At 42.0% G+C, this 24,560-nt stretch overlaps 1 protein-coding gene across 1 annotated transcript in view; it reads left to right on the forward strand.

The window, feature by feature from the left end:
- LOC143963324 (transient receptor potential cation channel subfamily M member 7-like) overlaps positions 1–24,560 on the forward strand; it is a 189,973-nt gene that overhangs the window by 72,886 nt on the left and 92,527 nt on the right. The window contains exons 14-17 of the mRNA XM_077472928.1: positions 10,089–10,220; positions 13,467–13,589; positions 13,677–13,948; positions 14,679–14,907. Coding sequence (XP_077329054.1) covers positions 10,089–10,220; positions 13,467–13,589; positions 13,677–13,948; positions 14,679–14,907 — 756 coding nt within the window. The remainder of the gene's footprint in view (positions 1–10,088; positions 10,221–13,466; positions 13,590–13,676; positions 13,949–14,678; positions 14,908–24,560) is intronic.

Here is a 24,560-nt window from a genome sequence, read left to right on the forward strand (position 1 = left end):
TCCCATTAGTCCTGCAAGACTTTGAAGTATGTGAGCTGTGTGGCAGGTGATACACCAGCAGCCGCCGACACAGCTTGCAATAGTAAGCGCCGCACACCAGGGGTGGACTGACCATTCAGGCATTGCCAGAATCCCCCCTCCTCTATCTTCAGTGCCATATGATGAGAGAACCCAGAGGAGGAGCACAGCTATTCTGCTCACCGGTCATGCAGGGAGAGAGGTGAGCTGAGGGAGGAACATCAGTTTGGGGTGGTAAGCTGAGCACATTACCTGGCAAAGTTTAATGCCAGGAGGGAAGTTTATGTGAAAATATGTGAAGGGTTGGAATAGCAGCGAGTGTGTGTTGGAGCCCTGCAGAGTTTGCAGTCCCCCAAGCTAACATACATCTCCTAAGCAGGAACACATCACTATCTCCCCAAGCATTCTGTCCAGATAATGTGCAGTTCATTTATGACTTTTCCGTTCAACCCTGTGTTATCCAAACTCTTTTCAATGAAAAGTGTAAACTCACAACATAAACAAAATAACATTCCCCAATAAAGATCAGAACCTGATGTTCACATTTGCATGGAAGCACAATTGAATGAATGCTGATTATTCAGAGAATTTATGTTTATTGAGGATTTTTTTTTTATGTACTAACAATTAAGCTTCATACATACAATACGAAAATTGGATGAAAAATACCACTTTTGAAGTGTTTGTGCATATAAGAGTATAATTTTTTGTTTTTTTGGTGGGGGAGTGAATCTTGGGTGGGAGTTCCCACGCTTTTTTCCCCAGGACTTGACCCTTGGAAGGGAGGCAGAACTATTATATCATATGACTACAGCAGCTAGAACAGTAATAGCACGTAAATGGAGAGAAATAAGTAGTCCAACTGTGACGGATTGGATATGTGAAATTAACTAAATATATTACATGGAAAAACAGATAAGAGAAGAAGGATATAGAAACAATCAAATGCCAGTGTTATGGCAAAAATGGGAAGAATTTCGATCCTCAAGAAGAATGATAGAATATTTGTAAGTGGAGGGGAGAGGAGGGTCCCATGGGAGGAGGCGTGGAGGTGGGGGGGGGGGGGGGCGGAGTGGGGGGAGATGAGGGAAAGGAAGGGGACAATTCTTTTTTTCTTTTTTCTTTTAATGAATGGGATTGAGAGAAAGGGGAAAGTTAAAAAGGAAATACAATAGCCTATAGTTGAGATATTTATATGGTTATGTAAAGGAAGTGTTTTATGTGTGTGTTTTCCCTTGAATGTTGAATATTGGATAAATGTTAATATGTTTTCTTAAAAAACGAAATAAAAAGTAATTTGAAACAAATGCATTATTTTACATTTTTCTACATTTGCCATATAGTTGCCCACCCCATTAATTTGTTCAGATCTTTTTGCAAGGTTAGTTATTGCCCTGCTTAGCATAGTGTCGTCTGCATATACAGAGATTGAACTATTTACCCGATCCTCCAGGTCGTTTATGAACAAATTAAATAGGCGTGCGCTGCTGACTAACAAAAAATAAAGTAAAATAAAGTGTGTGTGTGTGAAGTATCTGGGTGATACCAGTATAGTTTAAAAGGTGTCCCTCCTCGTGGTGGAATCACATGAAGTGGATAGCTGGCAGCCCACGGCTAAAATGAACCCCAGGTCCGGGGCGGGTCCCTGCCAACGTCATGAAAACGTGTATATTATTGATATATTTTTGATATGGTCACTCTGGGCATGTTTAGTACTTTGGAACAGCTTTGCTGGCTGGGAGTTAAAGAGGAACTCCGACATCCCAAGTCTCCCGCATTTGGCTGGGGGCTCACAGTCTGTGGCTGAATGAGGGGCAGATGTGATGACATCCCTGTCTGTGTGAGGTGGAGAACTGTAACAAAATCCCACCTCCAAGATAGACGGACACTGATCCAATGATGCATTGAATCAGTGTGACGTGTATCATAGGAGGCGGGAATTTGTTACAGTCGCTGCTGATATTCAAATCCTTTTCAGAGCTCTGTGTGATCTGGCTGCATTTCATGGGCACTGGTATTGCTGCATTTCATTGGCACTGGTAAGGCTGCATATAATTGGGGCGGGGGGGGGGGGGAGTCGGCGCTGGCTCAAAGCGGCACCTTCCTGAAATTCGTTTTTGCAGGGTGGGATGTCTGGCAACTGCAGTCCGCTCACATAATTTGCAATAAAAACATCTTTGCCACCCTGAAGCTTCCCTCCAACCACTTTGCATATTATGTTAGATATACTGTGTTCTGTACTTGGCAAATATGCTACAGAAATCTCCCTCCACTGAGTCTGGCTGCAGCCATTTTAACTGTGGGCAGCTCAAGCTGCTGTCTGTTCACTTCCTGGATTTACACAGACACACAGAGGCACACCTCCAGCCCTGCAGCTCTCATTGGCCCTACAGTTAGAACACACTGAGGGAACACAGTTAACCCCTTGAGCACCCCCTAGTGTTAACCCCTTCCCTGCTAGTGACATTTATACAGTAATCAGTGGCTATTTTTAGCCCTGATCGCTGTATAAATGTCAATGGTCCCAAAATAGTGTCAAAAGCGTCCAATCTGTACGCCACAATGTCGCAGTCCTGATAAAATCACAGATCGCCGATATTGCTAGTAAATAAATAAAAATGACATAAAAATATCCCCTATTTTGTAGACACTATAACTTTTGCACAAACCAATCAGGGACCTTGCCGCGGTGAAGTCTCCAAAAATTGAAAATAGGTCACCGCTCCCCCCTAAAGTTGCCAAATGTAGCAGCGGAGTTACAATTTTGGGTGGAGCTCCGCTTTAATATAAGGGTAGCGCTTCACCATTTATCATTCAGATATCAAGAACAGCTGTGCATTTCATATCATTTTTTGTATGGGTTAACGTTGATAATTTCAGTTCATTGGTCTTATGCTGCGTACACACAGTCGGATTTTCCGACGTAAAATGTTGGATGTGAGCTTGTTGTGAGCTGAAAGTCCGACCGTGTGTATGCTCCATTGAACATTTGTTGTCGGGCTTTCCACCAACAAATGTTGGCTAGCAGGTTCACCTTTGTTGTCGGAATTTCCGATCGTGTGTACACAAGTCCGTCGCACAAAAGTTAAAACACATGCTCGGAATCAAGCAGAAGGAGCCGCACTGGCTATTTAACTTCCTTTTTCTCAGCTCGTCGTACGTCTTGTACGTCACCACATTCCCACGTACGTAATTGTTGGCCAACATTTGTGTGATCGTGTGTATGCAAGACAAGTTAGCGCCAACAACCTTCGAATAAAAATCCACGGTTTTGTTGTCGGAAAGTCCAATCGTGTGTATGGGGCATTAGGAGAATTTTAAACAGTGTCTGGTGATGTACTTAGTAGATAGATGATGATTTCATTATCTGAGTAAAGCTTTAGGAACTTGGTATCACTTTCTTTTTCTATGAATACAATAGTAATGAAATTCACAGTGGCTTTTTATTGATATAATTCACTTTTATAGACTCAGTGGATTATTATTATACATAATGTATTGCCCAATTAAGGTAATTGTGGAGTTTTATAAATAAAACAAATTATTTAACCACTGACTTAACTGGTCAATTAAACAAGCAACTGAATATTAATGATGGAACTCAAACAATTGATGATGATGTATAGTTCTATTTTTAATGATATGCTAATATGTGTGTTGCAGGAAGTTGAAACTCCCTGTGTGTTTTATATAATAGATGTCTTTACAATATGATAATATAATACTATTGTGTAATATGTGATATATATGTGTGTGCATGTGTGTATATGTATGTATGTATATAATATATATATATGTAGGAAGGCCAGTATGGTGGCCTGAATTTATGGGAGGAGCCCGGGGGTATTTAACCAGCCTGTGGTCTTTGTCGGTTTCCGGTGCGCGGCACGACGTCACTAGGCCGACTCTTCGAAACTCGTTAGCGTCCGTGAGTTACCGCTTCGTAGTTGTTCGAGGTCCTCGTTCCCGGTCGCAATTTACGTACTAATGCGTTGATTCGGCTGTCGCAGGTAGGGTTTTTTCGGTTGACTTGTCATTTCATACACTGTAAATGTCTCGTCACTAAACCTCGATATCAAACTTACGAGTCATTCGTAAAACCCTACACACAGCCGCGACGTCTGTCTACTACTCGTTACGTTATCATACCAAACATTTCTTTGTTTTTTGTGTACCTCACACCGACGCAAAGACACAGCTTCGTTTAGGCGTGTCTCACTGTTTTATGCTCCACAGACTAATCGATGTTTCTCGTGGATTTGATGGACACTGGTCAGTGCCATGTCAAGGCCGAACCATTTCGAACCATGTCAGATCATTTCAAATCATTTCACTCTCACCTACTGCGCTCCGATTCGAATCCAGTCGCATCCGCAATGCACCGATTTGTCTCGGTGCGCCCCAGTTGTTTTTTCGGCCTCATTTCAGTACATGCTCCAGAGTCCCATTTCTTGAGTCCCGGACTCATGCCTCTGTCATGGTAAATCATTTCACTGTCACGTATCACGTTCCGATACGAATCCAGTCGCATCTACGATGCACCAATTCGTCCGGCGTGCCCCAGGTATTTTTCGGCCTCATTTCAGTACATGCTCCAGAGTCCCGTTCGTTGTCAGTCGCAGGTTGCGGCGCACCGTTTCGTGCCTCTGTCATGGGAAATCATTTCACTGTCACGTATCACGTTCCGATACGAATCCAGTCGCATATACGATGCACCAATTCGTTCCGGCGTGCTCCAGGTATTTTTCGGCCTCATTTCAGTACATGCTCCAGAGTCCCGTTTGTGGTCCGTCGCAATCGCGGCACGACCGATTTGGGCCTCTGTCATGGCAAACGTTGTCACTCATTTCACTGTCACTCACCGTACTCCGATTCGAATCTAGTCGCATCCGTGATGCACCGATTCGTTCCGATGTGCCCCAGTTGTTTACGGCCTCATTTCAGTACATGCTCCAGAGTCAGGATTCATTGTCGGTTGCAGGTTTCTGTTCTCTGATTCATGTCTCTGTCATGGGAAATCATTTCAATGTCACGTATCACGCTCCGATACGAATCCAGTCGCATCGTGCGCTAAATTCGTCTCGGCGCGCCAGGTATTTCAGCCACATTTCAGTACATGCTCCAGAGCATGTACGATTAACGGTCAGTCGCAACAGCAGCATGATCGATTCGTGCCTCTGTCATGGCAAGCAAAATAACTTCACCGCCACGTACCGCGCTCCGTTTCGAATCCAGTGGCATACGTGATGCACCGATTCGTTACGGTGTGCCCCAGTGCTTTAGCCTCATTTCAGTGCATGCTCCAGAGTCCGGTTCATCATCAGTCGCAGTCGCGGCACGACCGACTTATGCCTCTGTCATAACAGATATTTAATTAATTTGACCGTCATATACCGTGCCCCGATTCGAATCGGTCGCATCCGAGATGCACCGATTCGTTCCAGTGTGCTCCAGTTGTTTTGTTCCCAATTGGCTTGGTCGCATTTCATTACATGCTCCACAGTTCAACTCGTCACTTATCGTCTGAAACGTCGTTTATCGCAGTCAGCCTATGTCACGGCAAACATTTCACTCATTCACTTCACACACTTGTCACTTGAGTCTAATCCACTCATACCAACAATACATTGGTTCGCACCAGTCATTTCAGCATTACAGGTATCGTTCGCATTTTGCCTGTCATTTCCTCCAAATCCGACTCTCACTATAGATCGATCCTTCGTGCTTCGAAGTTCAGCCCAGGGTCTCGATTCGTTTGTTAAAACCTTCGCCTCACTGCTACTCCCCCTGTTAGTCGCACAATCCAATGCATGTTGGTTTCCTTTCATACACCTTACGACCGGTTCCCATCAGGATTCATTACATATAGTTACAAAGATTCGTCTCAGTTTCATTTATACATGCTACAACCCGTTTCAATTCCAGTCGCCTCAGCGGCAAATCGATTCTTACCGGGTTCATTTCGTACTCTCCACGGTCTGATCTATATTAGATTAAATTCATACACTCTAAAACTGGTTCTTATCAGATTAATTTCATGGGATCAACTCATATAGAATTCATTTCATTCTTACGACCAATTCATATCGGATTCATTCCATACACATCCAAGAAACAACTTCTTGCAAATCGCTGCTAGCACGCACCCAAGCATACACTCCCTGCAATCATTGCAAACACATTTCCAGGCACAGACTTCTTGCAATCGTTGCAAGCACGCATTTAAGCATAGTCTTCTTGCAATCGTTGCAAGCACGCATTCAAGCATGGACGTCTTGCAGTCGTTGCAAGTACGCATTCAAGCGTAGACTTCTTGCAATCGTTGCAAACACGCATCCAAGCGTAGACTTCTTGCAATCGTTGCAAGCACGCATCCAAGCATAGACTTCTTGCAATCGTTGCAAGCACGCATTCAAGCATAGACCTCTTGCAATCATTGCAAGCACGCATTCGAGCATAGACCTCTTGCAATCATTGCAAGCAGATGTCCAGGCACAAACTTATTGCAATCATTGCTAGCAGGCAGTTCTGGCTAGCTTAAATAGATTGCTTTAGGAAAAAGCCTGGATACTTTCCTAAATGTACATAATATAACGGGGTACTTATATTTATAGGTAAAGTTGATCCAGGGAAAAATCCGATTGCCTCTCAAGGGATCAGGAAGGAATTTTTTCCCCTGCTGTAGCAAATTGGACTATGCTCTGCTGGGGTTTTTTGCCTTCCTCTGGATCAGCTGTGGGTGTAGAATTGGGTATGTTGGGTTGTGCGATACTTTATTTATTTGATTTGTGGTTGGACCGGATGGACTTCTGTCTTTTTCGACCTGGCTGCCCATGTATCCTACCATAACTCCTTACAATCGTTACAGGCACGCATCCTGGCATAACTCCTTGCAATCGTTGCAGGCACGCATCCTGGCATAACTCCTTACAATCATTGCAAGCATGCATCCTGGTGTAACTCCTTGCAATCGTTGCAGGCACGCATCCTAGCATAACATCTTGCAATCGTTGCAAGCACGCATCTTGGCATAACATTTTGCAATGGTTGCAAGCACGCATCCAAACACACGTTCAAGCACAACTCCTGCAGTCTTCGCAAGCACATGCGGTAACACGAATTTCTTACAGTCACTATGAACACATCTCCAGTGACAAACTCCCGTGCAATTGTCGCAAGCACACGTTTAAACACAACTTTTGCAATCATGCCAAGGCACGCGACTTAGCATAACTTCTTGCAATCATTCTTTTGCAAGCACATTCTCAGTGGCACACAAACTGGCTACACGTCATTTTCAGCAGCACTTAATTGGCCACTTGTCTCCTGTGGCTTTTTCTTACAAGCCACTCACCGTTTCCTGTCTGTCATCTCTCCCTTAGGACAGTTGAGTTCAACTTCCATCCTGCACCAGGATCGTGTTGACACACGCAACTGGCTTCTTCTTGTAACACGGTCAGGCTATACCTAGCCAGCGTTCAGCATTTCTTATCCTTACAGGACCCAGAGAGCCATCTGTCTTTACGGCCCATACAGTAAGATCCCCACTACGAGGCATCCAGAGGCATCAGCCCATAGCCAACGGCAAACGCTCGCCCATCACAACTGCCGTCTTTAGGGACATATAAAATCCTCGCACATTCCCCAGTCTAGTCATCCAAGCGGCCATCTACCTGGCCCTTTGTGGTTTTCCACGGCCTAGCCAATTTATCATTAGTAGCACTGGCAGCCAGGTTCTACACAGACACCACCTAACGAATGCTCAAATCTGCAATACGGGCCATTCCCCAGGGTCGATCTTTATGTCATGCCTCCTAATCTTCTTCTCACGGACACAGGTCCCCTCTCAGATCCTTAATTTAGATGCCGTGGCAATAGCAGACCCATCAATGTCGGAAGGTTCCTTACTGCATGGATTGGTATAGCAATGTTTATTCTATCTACGATGCCCCTGTCACCCCTGGTAATGACAGATGCCGCAGCCTCCACAGGCTTCGCTGCAATTTTTGGCCACCACTGGTTTACAGAACCATGGCATCAGGGATACTCCTAAACCCCGGGTTTACCTGGACTTCCTCCCTCTTCAAGCTATACCCGGTCATGACAGCCTCTTGACTCTGGGGTCATGTCAGGACAGGACAGGCCGTGGCTTTCACCACCGACAACTGGGCCGAGGTTGATCTTGTTGATGAAGCCAGGTCTGGACCGCTCTCGGTTATGTCCTTCCTGCGCAGACTGCTGCAGTTATCTTGGCGGCACCAGTTTAATGTCCATTGTATGTTCATTCCAGGCTGTCATCTTCTGGGACAGGTCTACTATCTTCACTAGTTCGCAATTTGGCCTTCTGCCCAGCCTGCTCATACAAACAGCCAGTTACTTAGCCTACTACAGGTTCTGATGGCCCAGCAAGTTCACCTTCAGCAATCCCGCAGGCCTAGTTCTCCGTAGTCGTCACTTGGCTCGCTACCAACACCATTTCATCCTCCACCTTGCAGTGTCTAAAACCCAGCAATCTGGCTCCAGGATAGACGTCAATTTCTATAGAACAAACAGTGCCTGGTGTCAAGTAACCACACTCGACCACCTACTGTCACTCCTACCGGAACGCGTAAACTCTAGTCCCCTGTTGCCTTTTCGTGCTAACACTTGTGTACCTGCCAGTTTTCCAAACACATGGGGTTCTTCTACGCAGCCTACACCTCGACCCCGGTCCATACCGTGGTCACTCTTTAGTATTGGAGCACCCTTGGCAGCATCTTGGCATGGGTCCCAAGTCACGTCATTCAGAGACTAAGCAGTTGGAACCCTGCCTACCTCGCCCGGTACATCCCCAATCCTCAGGTGGAAATGGCACAAGCATTCACCAAACTTGCTCAACTAATTAAGCTAAAAACTAATAAAACTACACCCCTACCTGAATGTTTTTGCCCCCTTATTTTGGTATACCGACCATCAGACCAGGGCACACTTCAGGTCCATTTCATGTTGTAAATCTTATGGTAAGTCTATTTGTTCATATCCGTATCGGCCATATGGCTTCGACCATAAATATATATATATATATGTGTGTGTGTGTGTGTGTGTGTGTATATGTATATATATATATATATATATATATATATATATATATATATATATATATATATATATATATATATATATATATATATATATATATATATATATATATGTGTGTGTGTGTGTGTGTGTGTGTGTGTGTGTATCTTTATATATTTGATGCAATTTGATTGTACTATGTTAAAGTGAACCTCTAAGGACTTTTACAACCATCGGCTGTTTTGGTTTTGAAAGGTGCAGGCCTTGGGATTGTAATCCTTATCCTGACAGCCCTGGAGCCTGTACCTTTCAAAAAGTAAGTAATAACTACTCCCAATTTCTATCCTCAGAAGTCCACTTTAATAAATCTATTCGGTTTGACTTTTTATTCACCATGCCATTTTTAATAGGAGAAGCTGCCCCTCTCAGGAGAACACAGTGATTATTGTAACAGCCAATAGCAATGTCGCATGTAAAATCCGCCAGGCTTTTCTTGTTAAAATAAAATCTGTCAGGCTGGTTGTACCTAAGTTGATAAATTGATCAACTTGGGTACACCCATGGTTCAAATCTCAGCTGGTTCCTGCTGAGGCAGCTGAGATTTAAACCGCCTATCGTTAGTCCTTGAGAACAAATAACTTCATTTGTTAGTGATCACAATTTTAACACATATAAATGTAAACTTTTCTACTCTATAGCTCAAATGTGTGATTTATATACCCTGACTCTATAGCAAGGTAGGTGCTACTCCTATTTCCTATTTCCGCTTTGCAGATTCTTATTTGACATTTCTGCTCACTGGAAAAAGAAAGATTATTGAACAGTGTCCAATGATCAGGAGAATGATACAGGAAGCTCCAAGGCTGAATAGGATAAAGGAGGTCTCCTACCATCTGTGAGCTTGTTTTAATAGAATGATGGGTATTTTTGCAAGAACAGCAGTTCACATATGTACATTTAATCTGTATACTTATTGTATTGTTTCACTTTAGTTATCATTGAATCTGGTTTAGGGTAACCTCCCAGCAACATACAAGATCACCCTCCTGGATGTTGGACTTGTTATAGAATTTCTTATGGGTGGAACATACAGATGCAACTACACAAAGAGAAACTTCAGAACAATGTACAAAAAGCTCAATCAGGTATTTAATGAGCTCCATTTGAGGGTGAAATGAGCCCTGAAAACACTGATATGGATTGAGTTGTTTTCTTGCTTTTTAGCAGCAACAAATATTTTTTCCCTCGATCTTCTTGTGCAACTGTCCAGCCATTAGATAAAGAATCTCCATCTCACAAAACATTGTAATCTGATAACGGCTTTTGGCTATCACATATAATGAAAGTATTTGGTCTATGATTCCTTTTTATTTTAATGTATGAATCTTGGATCTTATTTCACAAAACTTTTTATGTTTCTCCGCATTTACAGACAGGCCAGATAATGGCACTGCCGGAAGTTGGTTGGGATGAATTACAACAATCCATGTGTTGCTTCAACTGTAATGCCCTGTACACACTCACATATTCCGACGACAAAGTCCGTTGGATTTTTTCTGAAGGATTTTGGCACAAACTTGTCTTACATACACACGGTCGCACAAAGTTGTCGGAAAATCCAATCGTTCAGAACGAGGTGACATACAACACGTACAACGGCACTATAAAGAGGCCAGTAGCCAATAGCATTAGTCTCGTAATTTATTCTGAGCATGCGTGGTACTTTGTGCGTCGGAATTGTCTACACGCAATCAGAATTTAAACAATCGGATTTTGTTGTCGGAAATTTTTAGAACAAGATCTCAAACTTTGTGTGTCGGAAATTCCGACGGAAAAAGTCCAATGGAGCCCACACACGATCGGAATTTCTGACAATACAGTCCGATCACACATTTTCCGTCGGAAAGACCGACCATGTGTACAGGGCATTACAATATTATTGGATAGTCCGATTGTGTGTGGGCTTCAGCTGCCTTTTTTTTTCAAAAATTCTGATGGACCTCGAATTAGAACATGTTTTAAATCTTTCCGACAGAATCAATTTCTTTTGGAAAAAACGTTCATGTGTATGTTGTTCCGACAGACCAAAAACGACGCTAGGGCAGCTATTGGCTACTGGCTATTGAACTTCCTTTTTCTAGTCCCGTCGTACGTGTTGTACATCACTACGTTCTAAACGATCGGACTTTGGTGTGATCATGTGTAGGCAAGTCTGTTTCAGCAGAACTCCATCGGAAAAAAAACGTCAGAGTTTATTCTGACGGAAAAACTGGTCGTGTGTACACGGCATTACAGGGATTGAATGAGAACAAAGTGAGACAGTCATGCTCTGCTGCATTTTACAGCCTGTCATTGTAAAATGTTTTAGTTCTAGATGTTTTAGGGGATTATAGGCAGCCTACAGCAATGGTGGGAGTACAGAGTCAGTCACCAGTGTGGCAATGCTTATTTATAGTCTAACTGGCAGAAATAAAGGGTAACTCCATATCTGTAAAAAAATACAGCAAATGAAAAAACATTCTAGTATATACAATTGCCATATTGTAGTTATTCAAAAATTACCTTTCCTTTTCAATCTGCGGCCTCTGTAATTTTCTGTAAAATTCATTGCAATATGGCAACCTGGAGACATGGTTATATAGAGAACTATCAAAAATGTCATTTCCTGGTTGTGTGATTGGCTTACTGATTTTCCTAGAAGTCTGCTCAAGTCAAATTTTAACCAAAAGCCATACTGAAAGATGGAGGGGGGGGGGGGGGGGTGTGCAGGCTGTGGGTGCAATTCTTTGAAGCCTCCTTTGGGAAAAAAGGAATTTGTGCATTTTTTTTTCCCCTGCAAAAATATGTGCATTTTTTTTTTTTAAGGTTAACTTATTCTTTTAATATTTCTAAAGTGGTGCAGACACTGCAGCTTTTTTCATCAGAACACTAAGGGAGTTATTTATAAAAGGAAAATACACTTTGCACTGGAAGTGCAGTCACTTTAGATCTAAGGGGTAGATCTGAAATGAGCAGAAGCTCTGCTGATTTTGTCATCCAATCATGTGCAAGCTAAAATGCTGTTTTTTATTTTCCTTCCATGTCCCCCTCGTATCTACAGCGACTCTACTTTCAAGTGCACTTGCAGTGCAAAGTGGATTTTCCTTTTGTAAATAACCCCCTAAGAGTGCACCAGGTGATTATAGTTAACCAGCCACTCTTAATCAGAACTGGTATCCAAAAGACATGGTGAAAAAACACAGCTTGTTCTTTAGGCCAGAAAAAGGTAGAATTCTGCAAACAAAGTTTGTTAAAATCCCTGCAATGTAAATTGATCACCCAGGGGTTGGTTTTTTTTTTCATCAAATGTGGAGTAAGGCCGCGTACACACGCGGGGACTGTTCGCCCAACTTTGTCCGTCAAACAGTTTCGGCAAACAGTCCGCTCAAAATTAGCATGGACGGACATGGCCACACACGACGGACGAACAGTTTGCTGAAACCGTGCGCGATGACGTGAACGGCACGTACGACGGGACGAAAAATATGACGTCCTATACACTGCATTATAACTTTCGGCGTGTAAATCCTTTCTGAGCATGCGCGGAACTTAGTTTGACGAACAAGCCTACACACGAGGGGACTGTTCGCTGAAACAAGGTTTCAGCGGACAGTTTTTCGGAATTTCCGAAAAACCTTGTTCAGTGGACTGTTCGCTGAAACTGTCCGCTGAAAGCCCACACACGAGCGGACTGTTTGCCGAAACACTGTTCAGCGGACAAAGTTGGGCGAACAGTCCCCGCGTGTGTACGCGGCCTTACTCTTTAAGGTTGGAAAAAGATGTTGAAAGCTAAAGGCGTTATAAAGTGCCTAGGCAATCTGGCAGGGTGTGCAGTGCCCGAGTGGCCCAATGGTCAGTCCGCCCCTGGCCTGAGGCAATTGTGTTGCCAGTCTTCCTTGGACTTAGCATCATCAAGGGCATTCTCCAACTTGGAATAGTAAGTATGTCTTTTTATGATCAGAAAATAAGTTAAAGTGTGATTATTATTCATTTAAAAGCTAGCAGAGTGTAATTGAATTTATGTTCATAAGTAGTCAGTTTGATTGTGTTTTTATTGTTTCATATTAGTAATAGGATGCAGTGCGCTGATTTGTACCTATATAAAAAAAATCAGCTTTGGGTGCTGAGAACTTGTCTTTAATACTAGACCAGTTGTACTATATCTCTATCTAGAGAGGAATTAACATTGATGTTGACAGTTTTTCGCCAATTGAATAGCTGCGGCATTCCAGTCTGGGGGGGGGGGGGGGGAGGGGGGGAGATAATGGAGATAATGGATTACTCCGTAAATTAGTGGTTAATGTGCTAGATTAGCTTGCTATAATGGTAAATTACATTATTTTTCATTTTAGACTTTAGGCCAGTCAGATCAAGGAAGCTCTTCAAAAAGTGACAACTCTCTGGGAAGGATAGATAGGAAAGAAAAAACAAGACACAATCACTTCCTTCAGACTGCCAAACCATTCGGGTCTAAGGTATCATTTTTAAATCAAACTTGACAATCCAGGAAAGTTATGAAGATATGTTCTCTTTAATAACATTTATTCTTTCCTTACTGGCAGAATGACACAAATGAAAAAGAAAAAGTCCCCAGATCTGGCATAGCTCACCGTGAGGATGACAGTGGAAAACCTTTCCACTATCCATATAATGAGCTCCTAGTTTGGGCAGTGTTGATGAAAAGACAAAAGATGGCACTCTTCTTCTGGGAGCATGGAGAAGAATCTATGGCTAAGGCACTGGTTGCTAGGTGTCTGTTCCGAGCAATGTCACGGGAAGCTAGGAAATGGGACATCATTGATGATACACCGGATAAGCTCAAAGAATATTCCAAGTAAATATATTTGTTTTTATTTACTAAGAATTAACATTGGCAATTGTTTTTATCAGCGATTAAGCAACACACAAGAAAAGTGGCCTAGACACGAACAATTCTGCCACAGAATCATGCATGATCCAGCCACTAAAGAGCTTTCTAATGAGATTGCAATAGGACCACGAGTGCTCACATCGGTCACATTGGGAGGGGCTCTCTAGAGATGTTCTCAATGATGTCGCCTCTATAAGGAAATTAACCGTGATCAGCTGAGAAGCTTCCAACCAGGACAATTGACTACATACCCTACCCCACAGAGAAAGCTTGAGCAGGAGGTGGCTGGGTAGGGCCTTCTTAAAGCCCCATACACACTATCAGATTATCTGCTGACTTTTTCCTTCAGATTTACCAAAACCATATAATATGAGGACAAACCTTAGGAGTTTCAATGTGTATGCAATCAGGCAGGCCCTTCTACTACATGGTTTTGGTAAATCTGAAGGAAAAACTCAGCAGATAATCTGATAGTGTGTATGGGGCTTTACATATGAATTATCCCAAATCCAGCCATTTCCAAAAAATTTTGTGACAGAATACCAGAGAGCCTTATGGAAAGCAGAATGAACAAAATACATAGTATAATAAATATAGTATATTATTGTTGTTACTATTACTGTTTAATTTGTTTTAATGTGATTTATTTTTGTGAGACTATGCTGACGGCACTTTGTTATCCTCTCTGCCATAGAGAATTTGGAGATCTGGCAGTTGATTTCCTTGATAAGGCCTACCAGAGTAATGAAAGAAAGACAATGAAGATACTAACATATGAGCTACGCAACTGGAGCAAATCGACTTGCCTTAAGCTGGCTGTTTCAGGAAAACTCCAAACATTTGTTTCTCATGAATGTACTCAGAAATTGCTGACAGAAATATGGATGGGAAGGCTGAGCCTGAGGAAAAATTCATGGTTAAAGGTAGCTATGAAAAAATTAAAATGATAAAGCTAGCCAGGGAATATCACATGGTGCCAAAATCAGAAAATGCACCCGGCTTTTGTGAATTGCCTGGAAGGATCCACAAAGACAGAACACACTCAGGGGAAGGAGTGGAGAGCTTTACAGTTTAAAAGTTTTAAAGCTGAACTCAGGGAATAAACACTTTTGTTGAAATATATTACTTAATAGCCACAAAGGATATAACTCCACTTTTTGTGCACCAAATGCCTTGGAAATCACTGTTTGCATATACACTATGGGGGTTATTTATTAACCACTACAATACAGGGCACTTTCGCCCCCTTCCTTCCCAGTCCAATTTTCAGCTTTCATCGCTCTAGCGCTTTCAGTGACAATTGCGCGGTCATGCTACGCTGTACCCAAATGAAATTGTTATCATTTTGTTCGCACAAATAGAGCTTTATTTTGGTGTTATTTATTCACGACTCCGTTTTTTATTTTTTGTGATATAAGCGCAAAAAAAGCGGAAATTTGGAAAAAAAACAATATTTTCTTTTTTCTATTTGAAAAGAAATCCAATAAAATCAAATTTTGTCATAAATTTAGGCCAAAATGTATTCTGCTACATGTTTTTGGTAAAAAAAATTCCGTTAAGTGTATAATAATTGGTTTGTGTGATCAGGGACATATGTACGCAAATGATCATGTACATATGTGTGCAGGTGATCACGTACATATGTGTGCAGATAATCATTGGGACATGTGATTTTAGTGGGACATATGTGGGGGACATGTTTTTATTATTAGGGACATGTGTTTTTATTATTTGGGGACATGTATGTTTTGGGGACATGTGTGTTTTGGGGACATATGTGGGGACTGTGTTTGTACTGTGTGGTGTGTTGACACTAGAATGATGATCAGTGAGTAAAAAGCTGTAAAAAACAGCTCATACTCACTGATCATCAGCCGGCTGCAACGTTCTGCTCTCCTCTCCTCAGCAATGACTTCCCTGTGAGGAGAGGAGAGCCGATTGCCTAGCAACCGGCTGTTTGTTTACATCACATGACGGCCGTGATTGGACACGGCCGTCATGTGATCAGGAGGGCCAATCACAGAGCCCTCCTGTCGATCTGAGATGTGCTGTGTCCGGGTGACACGAGCACATCGGGATCGCGCCGCTGCGCGGGCGCGCGCGCGCGATCCCGCTACTTCTGAAGGACGTTCCTGAACGTCCTATCAGGAGTAGATGGCTCCCACCCGGCCGTATATATGCATTGGCCGGGTGGGAAGGGGTTAAAGGCAAATCCACTGAAGGCGCATTAGAAGTTCAGTCGCTGTAGATCTGAGGGGGACATGCAAGGAAAATAAAAAACAGCATTTTAGCTTGCACAGGATTGGATGATAAAATTTAGCAGAGCTTCCCCTAATTTCAGATCTACCCCTCAGATTTCCAGCGACTGCACTTCCAAGTGCACTTTCAGTGCAATTTCAAGTGCACTTTGCAATTGTAGTGCAAAGTGGAGTTGCCTTTCGTAAATCACCCCCTTTATTACCAAAAGTCTTGGGATGCCTGCCTTTACACATCCATGAACTTTAATGACATCCCAGTCTTAGTCCGTAGGGTTCAATATTGAGTTGGCCCAACCTTTTCGGCTATTACAGCTTCAACTCTTCTGGGAAGGCTGTCCACAATGTTTAGGAGTGTGTCTATGGGAATGTTTGACCATTCTTCCAGAAGTGCATTTGTGAGGTCCGGCACAGATGAGGACGAGAAGGCCTGGCTCGCAGTCTCCCCTCTAATTCATCCCAAATGTGTTCTATCAGGTTTAGGGCAGGACTCTGTGCAGGCCAGTCAAGTTCCTGCACCCCAAACTCACTCATTCATGTCTTTATGGACCTTGCTTTGTGCACTGGTACGCAGTCATGTTGGAATAGGAAAGGGCCATCTCCAAACTGTTCCCACAAAGTTGGGAGCATGAAATTGTCCAAAATGCCTTGGTGTGCTGACGACTTAAGAGTTCCCTTCACTGGAACTAAGAAGCCAAGCCCAACTCCTGAAAAACAACCCCACACCATAATCCCCCCTCCACCAAATGATTTGGACCAGTGCACAAAGCAAGGTCCATAAAGACATGGTTGAGTGAGTTTGGAGCTTACCTGGAGTTCTGTTTTAAAGAGGGCAGCCTCAGCACTGCTTTAGCTGTGCATGACCATAGTACATCAATGTTAAGAAGTGGTGACCTAGCTTTTTAAGGAATCAGTCTTTTCACAATAACACAATATCTACTGTTTGCATCAGTCTACAAACAATTACATTAGGAAACAGAGGGAAACGTAACTGTTTACACTTAGAATATTCTCAGTATAACACTCAAAGGTTAAACTTGTTTATTATGCTTAGATAAATGAAAGGATATCAGAAGTTTTAAAAGTGTACATATTTTCTAAAATTATTATTTTTCATACAGCTCTTCGTAGGGGCGGTCCCTGTTTTCAGTAATGTACCCACCATCAGGTTAGAAGCCAATGACTATTGCTAACAGAAATGGTATATGAGTTAATGTAATACAGGGTTAGGCAACCTTTTGAGCACAGTGTGGCGAAAAATGGTTTCAAAGAAATTGAGCGTGACGATTTTATAACAAAAAAATTCAACTTCACACTCTCAATAATTTTATTTTTTATTTTTCTGTTTTTTTGGGGGGGGGTTTTTTGCCACTTCAGCGAATTTTCTCGAGAGACTCAAATCAACTTTCCATTCATTTCTGTCCCTTCTAACCTTCACATCATCGTAGCATATGTTTTTTGCTCTTATACGTTTCTTTTTATGTGCAATTCCGCATAATTTAAAAAACAAGCAAAGAAGTGCTTACAAAACATTCATAAATCCACCCTCCAACCTCTACTATATCCCTCCCCCCTCCCACGCTTAACTATTACTACATTACTTAAGGTATTGTTTCCATTTCTGGTCTTTTCCTATTTCCCATATAGATCTTAAATTCTTAATTATTCTGCATAGCTCCATGTTTTTTAAAATTTTCTCCACTCTTTCCATTTATCTATTATTACGGTTCTTTTGACTCCATTACTATCACTTAAACTTTCCATACTATAAGTTTCTTCGACTGCATCTATCCACTCCCAAATTGTTGGGCACTCCTCTTCTTGCCATTTCTTAGGTATCAATCTTTTTGCAGCATTTAAAAGCTGTGGGATTAGTGATACCTCCTTTAGCACTATCCATGGTTCCTCTGGGATTACTGTATTAGTTATTTCTTTTACATAATGTAAGATCTTTTTCCAATATTTATTGATTTTCGGGCAGCTCCACCAAAGGTGCGTCATTGTTCCCGCCTCTCTGCCTCCTCGCCAACAGTCCCCTGATTTGCCCGGTTGATATTTTCTGATTTTATCTGGTGTAGCGTACCATCTAGTTAGACATTTGTAATTAATTTCGGCAGAGTTACTGTCGAATGCTGACCTATGTGTTAATTTAAATATTTTTCCCATAGTGATTTTATCACATTGTGTTCCCAGTTCCCTTTCCCACTTCTGTATGTATGGCGGGATCTCCAGCCTGTTACCTTCTAACAAGAGCATATATATAGCCTTGATATGATTCCTTTGGGGTTATCTGTCAAACAGAGCCGCTCCAGCGGCGACAGCTCATCTTCAGATCTTAATGGTTGAGGTAGACTTTTAACAAAATGGGCCAACTGGAGATACCGCCATTCATCGATCCCTGCTAGTTCCCCCTTGTGTTTTAAATCGTGCCATGATAAAATCTTCCCCTCTTTTATAATATCTCTCAACTGTGCCCTCTCTTTTTTCAACCAATTCCCGCCATTAATCTTTCTTCCTGGTGCAAAATATTTGTTCACTTTCAGTGCTATTAGTGGAGAGTTATAGTGTACGTTTACTTGTTTATAGACCCCATCCTAAGTTCCGTTCCGTGTCAGTTCATTTGTATTCGGATCAAGTGACCTATATTTTGGCGGATTCCATACGATCTTACTCAGTTGTGTCTTGCTAAAAGTGTCTTCTAAATTCACCCACCTTTTTTTCCGTTTTATTTTCTCTTACCCATTCGACTATTCTCGACAGCACTATCGCCTTATATTATTTTTGAATATCGGAGACTGCTAGCCCCCCACGTTTTTTTTCCTGTTTCAGACTTAAGAAGGATACTCTTGGTTTTTTATTATTCCAAACAAAAATTAATAATGACTTCAGCTTTGAAAAAAAAAAATTCGGTAAAGCTATAGGCATCATCTTGAGTGAATGGATGTGTCCCAACTAGGTGAGTGGTCTATTTACCAGTCTCGTATTTTCAGTTTTAATTTCATCTAGCAATGGGATATAGTTTAATTTATATTTCTTTTCCAATGAAGTCTTCAGTTTTATACCTAAGTATTTTAGTTCTTTTCACCAAGGGAATTTAAATTTTTTTTTCAGATATACATGTGTTGATATTTAGAACCTCAGATTTTGCTTGGTTAATTTTAAAGTTTGTCAGTTCGCCGTAATGTGTTATCACCTTCGTTAATTTGGGCATTGTGTTGCTTGGTTTACTTATTTAAAACAATACGTCGTCCGTGAATGCTGCCAGTTTATGTTCTTCATTTCCTACTTCAAATCCCTTTATCTCTGGGTCATTTTGGATCGTGGAAAGTAATGGCTCTAAGGATAACACGAACAAAAGGGGTGACAATGGGCACCAACGTACCGTTTATCTTTATGGTTGCAATCGGGTGATGATATAGTGTCTTAATCTGCTGGACCATTTTTGGTCCAACTCCCATTGCCTCCAGTGTCCGGAACATGAAGCTCCAGTCTACCCTGTCGAAAGCCTTCTGGGCATTCGTCGACAGGAATAGACTCAAGCTCCCCTTCTCCTTCATCCGCGGCAGCAGATGCAAAGTTCTCACCCCATTATTCCTTCCCTCCCTTCCTGGTATAAAGCCCACCTGGTCCGGATGTACCAGTAAACTCATCAGGGGCTTCATCCTGCCTGCCAATATTTTGGAATATAATTTTGTATCAGTGTTGAGCAATGATATTGGCCTATAACTAGAACACATCGTCCCATCTTTCCCCTCCTTCCAGATTACAGTTATTGAGGCGGACAAGGCCTCCTTACTCATTTCATACTCTGTTCCTAAACCATTCATGTATCTACATAACTTAGGGACTAGAATTTCTTTGTACCTTTTGTAGTAGTATATTTTTTCCCCGGGGCTGAGTCTACTAGGGCCTTATTTATTTCCTCTTCAGTTATGGGTCTTTCTAGTATTTCCTTTTCGATATCCGTAATCTTTGCTAATCTAGCATTATTCAAAAAGTCATTAATTTTTCTTTTTTTTTTCCCCCTCGTTCAGTCCCTCCTTCTGTTCTACTGAGTATAGCTTCTCATAATAGTTTTTAAATATTTTTGCAATTTCTTTTGTTGTATGGGCCATGTCCCCATTACCAGTCTGGATTTTCCCTATTAAATTTATAGATTTTTTCTTGTGGAGCATTCTTGCTAGATATTTAGTGGTTTATCCCCCCCCCCCCCCAATACCTTTCTCTGGCTATTCGGTTGAATGTTTTTTTGGTCTTATGTTCCATTAAAGCTTTTAATTCATCCCTTTTGATTATTCATTTTTGATACAACATTCTATCTTGGTTCTGATGTTTTTTATGTTGTTGTTCTACTCTAAATATTTCCTCCATTAATGTTTTAATTTTTTCGGATCTCTCTTTTTTCTTTCCTTGATCCAACCGCTATCGATCCCCCTAATGTAGGCCTTATGAGCCTCCCATAGGGTTTGTCCTGTAATTTCCTCTGTGTCGTTTATCGAGAAATATTGTTCTAATTCCTGGCCGACCCTTTTATATCCTTCTACTTCTCGGATTATTTCTTCATTTAAACGCCATGTAAAGGGTTTTCTTTGATCTCCAGGTATTAGCAATTTCATCTTTATGGGGGCATGGTCTGAAAATGTAATTATTTCTATACTGGTTTCTACTACTCTTTCCAATGCTCTATGATCTACAAAGATATAGTCAATCCTAGAATGCGTCCCGTGTACAGGGGAGTAGAACGTAAAATCTTTTTCCTTTGGGTGCTGGATTGTCCACGCGTCCACCATTTGGCACATGTACAGTTTTTGTTTAACCCGTTTTAATTGAACATTACTTGTCCCCTGTACACTGGACGTATTATCTATTGCCGGGTCTATACAGAAACATATCTTCCATTAATATCACGGATCCTCTCTTAAAATCCATCAACTTTCCCAAAATTTCTGTTAAGTATTTTGTAGGATTGCTATTAGGGGCCTATATGTTTGCCAAAGTACACTCCATTTCCCCTAATTTGCCTTTTAGAAAAGATATCTTCCCTCAGGGTCTATTGCCCTATTTTCTAAATTAAACCGTATCTTCTAGGTGAACCCTATTGCCACCCCCCTTCCTTTCTTTGTAATTGTGTCCCCGTAATACCAAATCGGAAAATCATTAGAGTATAACTTAATGTTTGATTCGTGTGAGATGTGAGTTTCTTGTAAAAAAAGCACCTCAGCGTCATATTCTTTAAGCTCCTTTAGAATCTTATGCCTGTTACTCTGCATATTTAATCCCTTGACGTTGTATGTCATAAAGTTTATAACTGTCATCCTGGCTTTCTTCTTTCACTATGCAGTTTTGGTTTCTCTCGTCTATACTGGGATTTAGTAGATTTCTTATCAAACCTATTGATATCTTTCCCTCCCTCCTTCCCCCTTTCCTCCCCGCCCCCTCCCCCCTGGCCCTATGTCGGCCTCCGACTCGCTGATGGCCTTGGGTAACCTGACCATCTTTGAGTCGCCTTTCTGGGATAGGCCTCCCACATGTGCCTCCGCACCCCCCGCCCCCCCATTCACGGAGGGGGAGGGGGGCGAGCCAGCCCTCCACCACACCCCCAGCCCCCAAACAGCCCACCCACTCCTCCCTAGCCCCGTTGATACCCCTGCCTCTTAAAAAAAGTCCCCTAATTCTTCTGGGAATCTCAGCCTTACTGATATTCCTTCTTTGAAACCTAACAGACATACTGGAAACCCCCAGTTATATATTATATTCTGTTTTTTCATCTTCTCAAGTAGGGGTTTTAACATACGTCTTCTTGCCAATGTCTCTGGAGCTAGGTCCATGAATACTTGCAGCTCTATGCCCTCATATTGGGCTGAGGCCTTTCATCTTAGATTTGCCCAGATTTCTGCTTTGTCTTCATAAAATCTAAATCTGACAATTATGTCCTGGGGTCGGTCTAGGTCTGTATTTCTGGGTTTACCAACCCGATGTACTCGCTCTATCTTGGGAAATTCTTCATTACCTTTGTCTAAGAAGGGATTAAATATTGTTTTAATAATTTTCTTTAGATCTTCTCCTCTTACTTCTGGTACTGATCGGATTCTCATGTTTTGTCTTCTACTTCGATTTTCTTGGTCTTCAAGTCTATAAAGTAATCTCCTCTGATTTTGCTGTGATGATTTGACCAACTCCTTTAATTTACATACCTCCTGGGCCTGTTTATCCATTCTTTCCTCCACCACCTCCACTCTTGTTAGCAGATGCCCCAGGTCGACTCTTAACAAGTTGATATCTGCTTTAATAGCATTTTCTAGTCGCAGGAGCATCTCCATCATCTCTCCTTTTGTTGGTAATTGGTCCTCTACTCTTTGTTCTTCCGCTTTACTTATTTTCAATTCACTTTCAGTTGTTTAGTGTTCTCTGGACTGGTCGGATGTCACCTCAGATTTTTTATCCGTTCCCTTTTTCTTATCTGTTTTGGGGTGTTGTCGTCTTGCCCCTTCCTGTTTTTTTGGGCTTACACCTTGGGTCATATACTGCTCAATTGTACTGTCAGTTGTTTTTTCCTTCTGGGTTTTTGGGGGGACCCCCCTTTGTTACTTTGCTCGTAGATTTACTCATGATGGTTTCCTTTACCCTTCTTATTCGTTTCCCCAGTTTTCCTTTCTTGTGTCTCTTCTTTCTGAATAGGGTTCCTCCCTTTTCCAGTCCTGTACACCCTTAGGGTTTACAAGTCCTGCGGCCTCCAGCAGTATCCTATATTCCCCTGCCTCTGAGAGTCCTTTTACAATCCTAATTATCTGCAATTCGGGTCAGTGACTGCCCTCTATATGTCACAACTGACCACCTTAGTATAATAAATAGCGGGGACAAAATAGACGACCAGACTTAAACCTCCTACTATTAGTCCTTACTTCTTCTTTCATGCATAAACTTCAGGCATCTGTTTTGAAGGGATTCCTGTTTTTAACACTGACTAGTCTGTGTCAGGTGCTCATAGACTGTAGTTTTTGGTCCTGTGCTTGTCGGGTCCCCCACTAGTAAGTATGATTCTCGCTAGGATGGGGACTGCCTTAGACAGTCCCGACCCTATAAAGTGTTAAAGTATATCCACTCCCTCTGGTACACCACTCCACCAGGCACCGTTTGTAACTTACTGATCCCAGATGCACAAACAAGCAGTTATGCGATTCAGTTGCAAATTTTTCCTCCCAGAGTTTTACCATCAGTCAGCTGCCCTCGTTGGTTATCTTTCAAAGCAATGGTAAACCTGATTGGTCAAGAGTACCAGCACCCAGGTTTACTTTTATAAAAACTCTGCTCCAGTCTATAAGAGAGCTAAAAAGTCATGTGGTGTCCTTTTAGGGATTACCGTACCTCTTGGCCATATAATACTGCTACTGAACTGGAACTATTTGAGAAATTACTTCTGGTGTTTCAGTCGGCTTACCAGTTGGTTATCCTGTAAGTCTCAGATTATTACACCTTTTTTACTGTCGTTGTTTTTATAATTTCTTTTTTTTGCAACCGTTAGTATGGTGGTTAAAGAGGGGTACCCAGAGAGAAAAAAAAAACAAAGCAAGGAATCACAGAGAGCATAAAAAATATGCAGAAAATCCCATCACATATACTAGCCCAATTAGGAGATAAATTCAAAGGAATCTAAGATTATCTCCACACATCACATTTCGCTTCTGTTGTTCTTGTTTACAGCTTGAAATGTATTTGCAGATGATATCCGAATGTCTTATCCTTTATATGTGGTGGGTTCCCTGATTAACGTATTCCACTCTTTTAAATGAGTAGAGGAAAAAGTTCTTACCAACCTCTAAGCCCTTGTACACACATTCTGACAACCAAATCCGTTGGATTTTGTCCGACGGATTTTGTCCGACGGATTTTGTCTGAAACTGTTGCATACACACGTTCGGACAAAGTTGTCGGAAAATCCGATTGTACATAACGTGATGACGTTATTTCGTTACGATGGGACTACGTTCAGGCTAGTAGCCAATAGCTTTGGTCTCGGAATTTGATGTGAGCATGCGTGGCACTTTGTCCGTCGGAGTAGGCTACACATGATCGGAGTATGTCCGCTCGGAGCATTTTGTCGGAAAATTTTATGGACAAGTTGGAAAACTTGGTCCGTCGGATACTCCGACGGAAACAGTCCGATGGAGGCCACACACAGTCGGATTATCCGACAAAACGGTCCCATAGGACACATTCCGTCGGAATCTCCGACCGTGTGTACAAGGGCTTAGGATTTGCCTGTCCAGGTGTACCACTAGCTTCCCATAGTAGATAACGTTTTTACATGTCATACATGATAC

This window comes from Lithobates pipiens, unplaced genomic scaffold (assembly GCF_037356315.1).
Source record: "Lithobates pipiens isolate NorthernLeopardFrog02 unplaced genomic scaffold, aLitPip1_a1.2 Scaffold_8, whole genome shotgun sequence".
Taxonomy (NCBI): domain Eukaryota; kingdom Metazoa; phylum Chordata; class Amphibia; order Anura; family Ranidae; genus Lithobates; species Lithobates pipiens.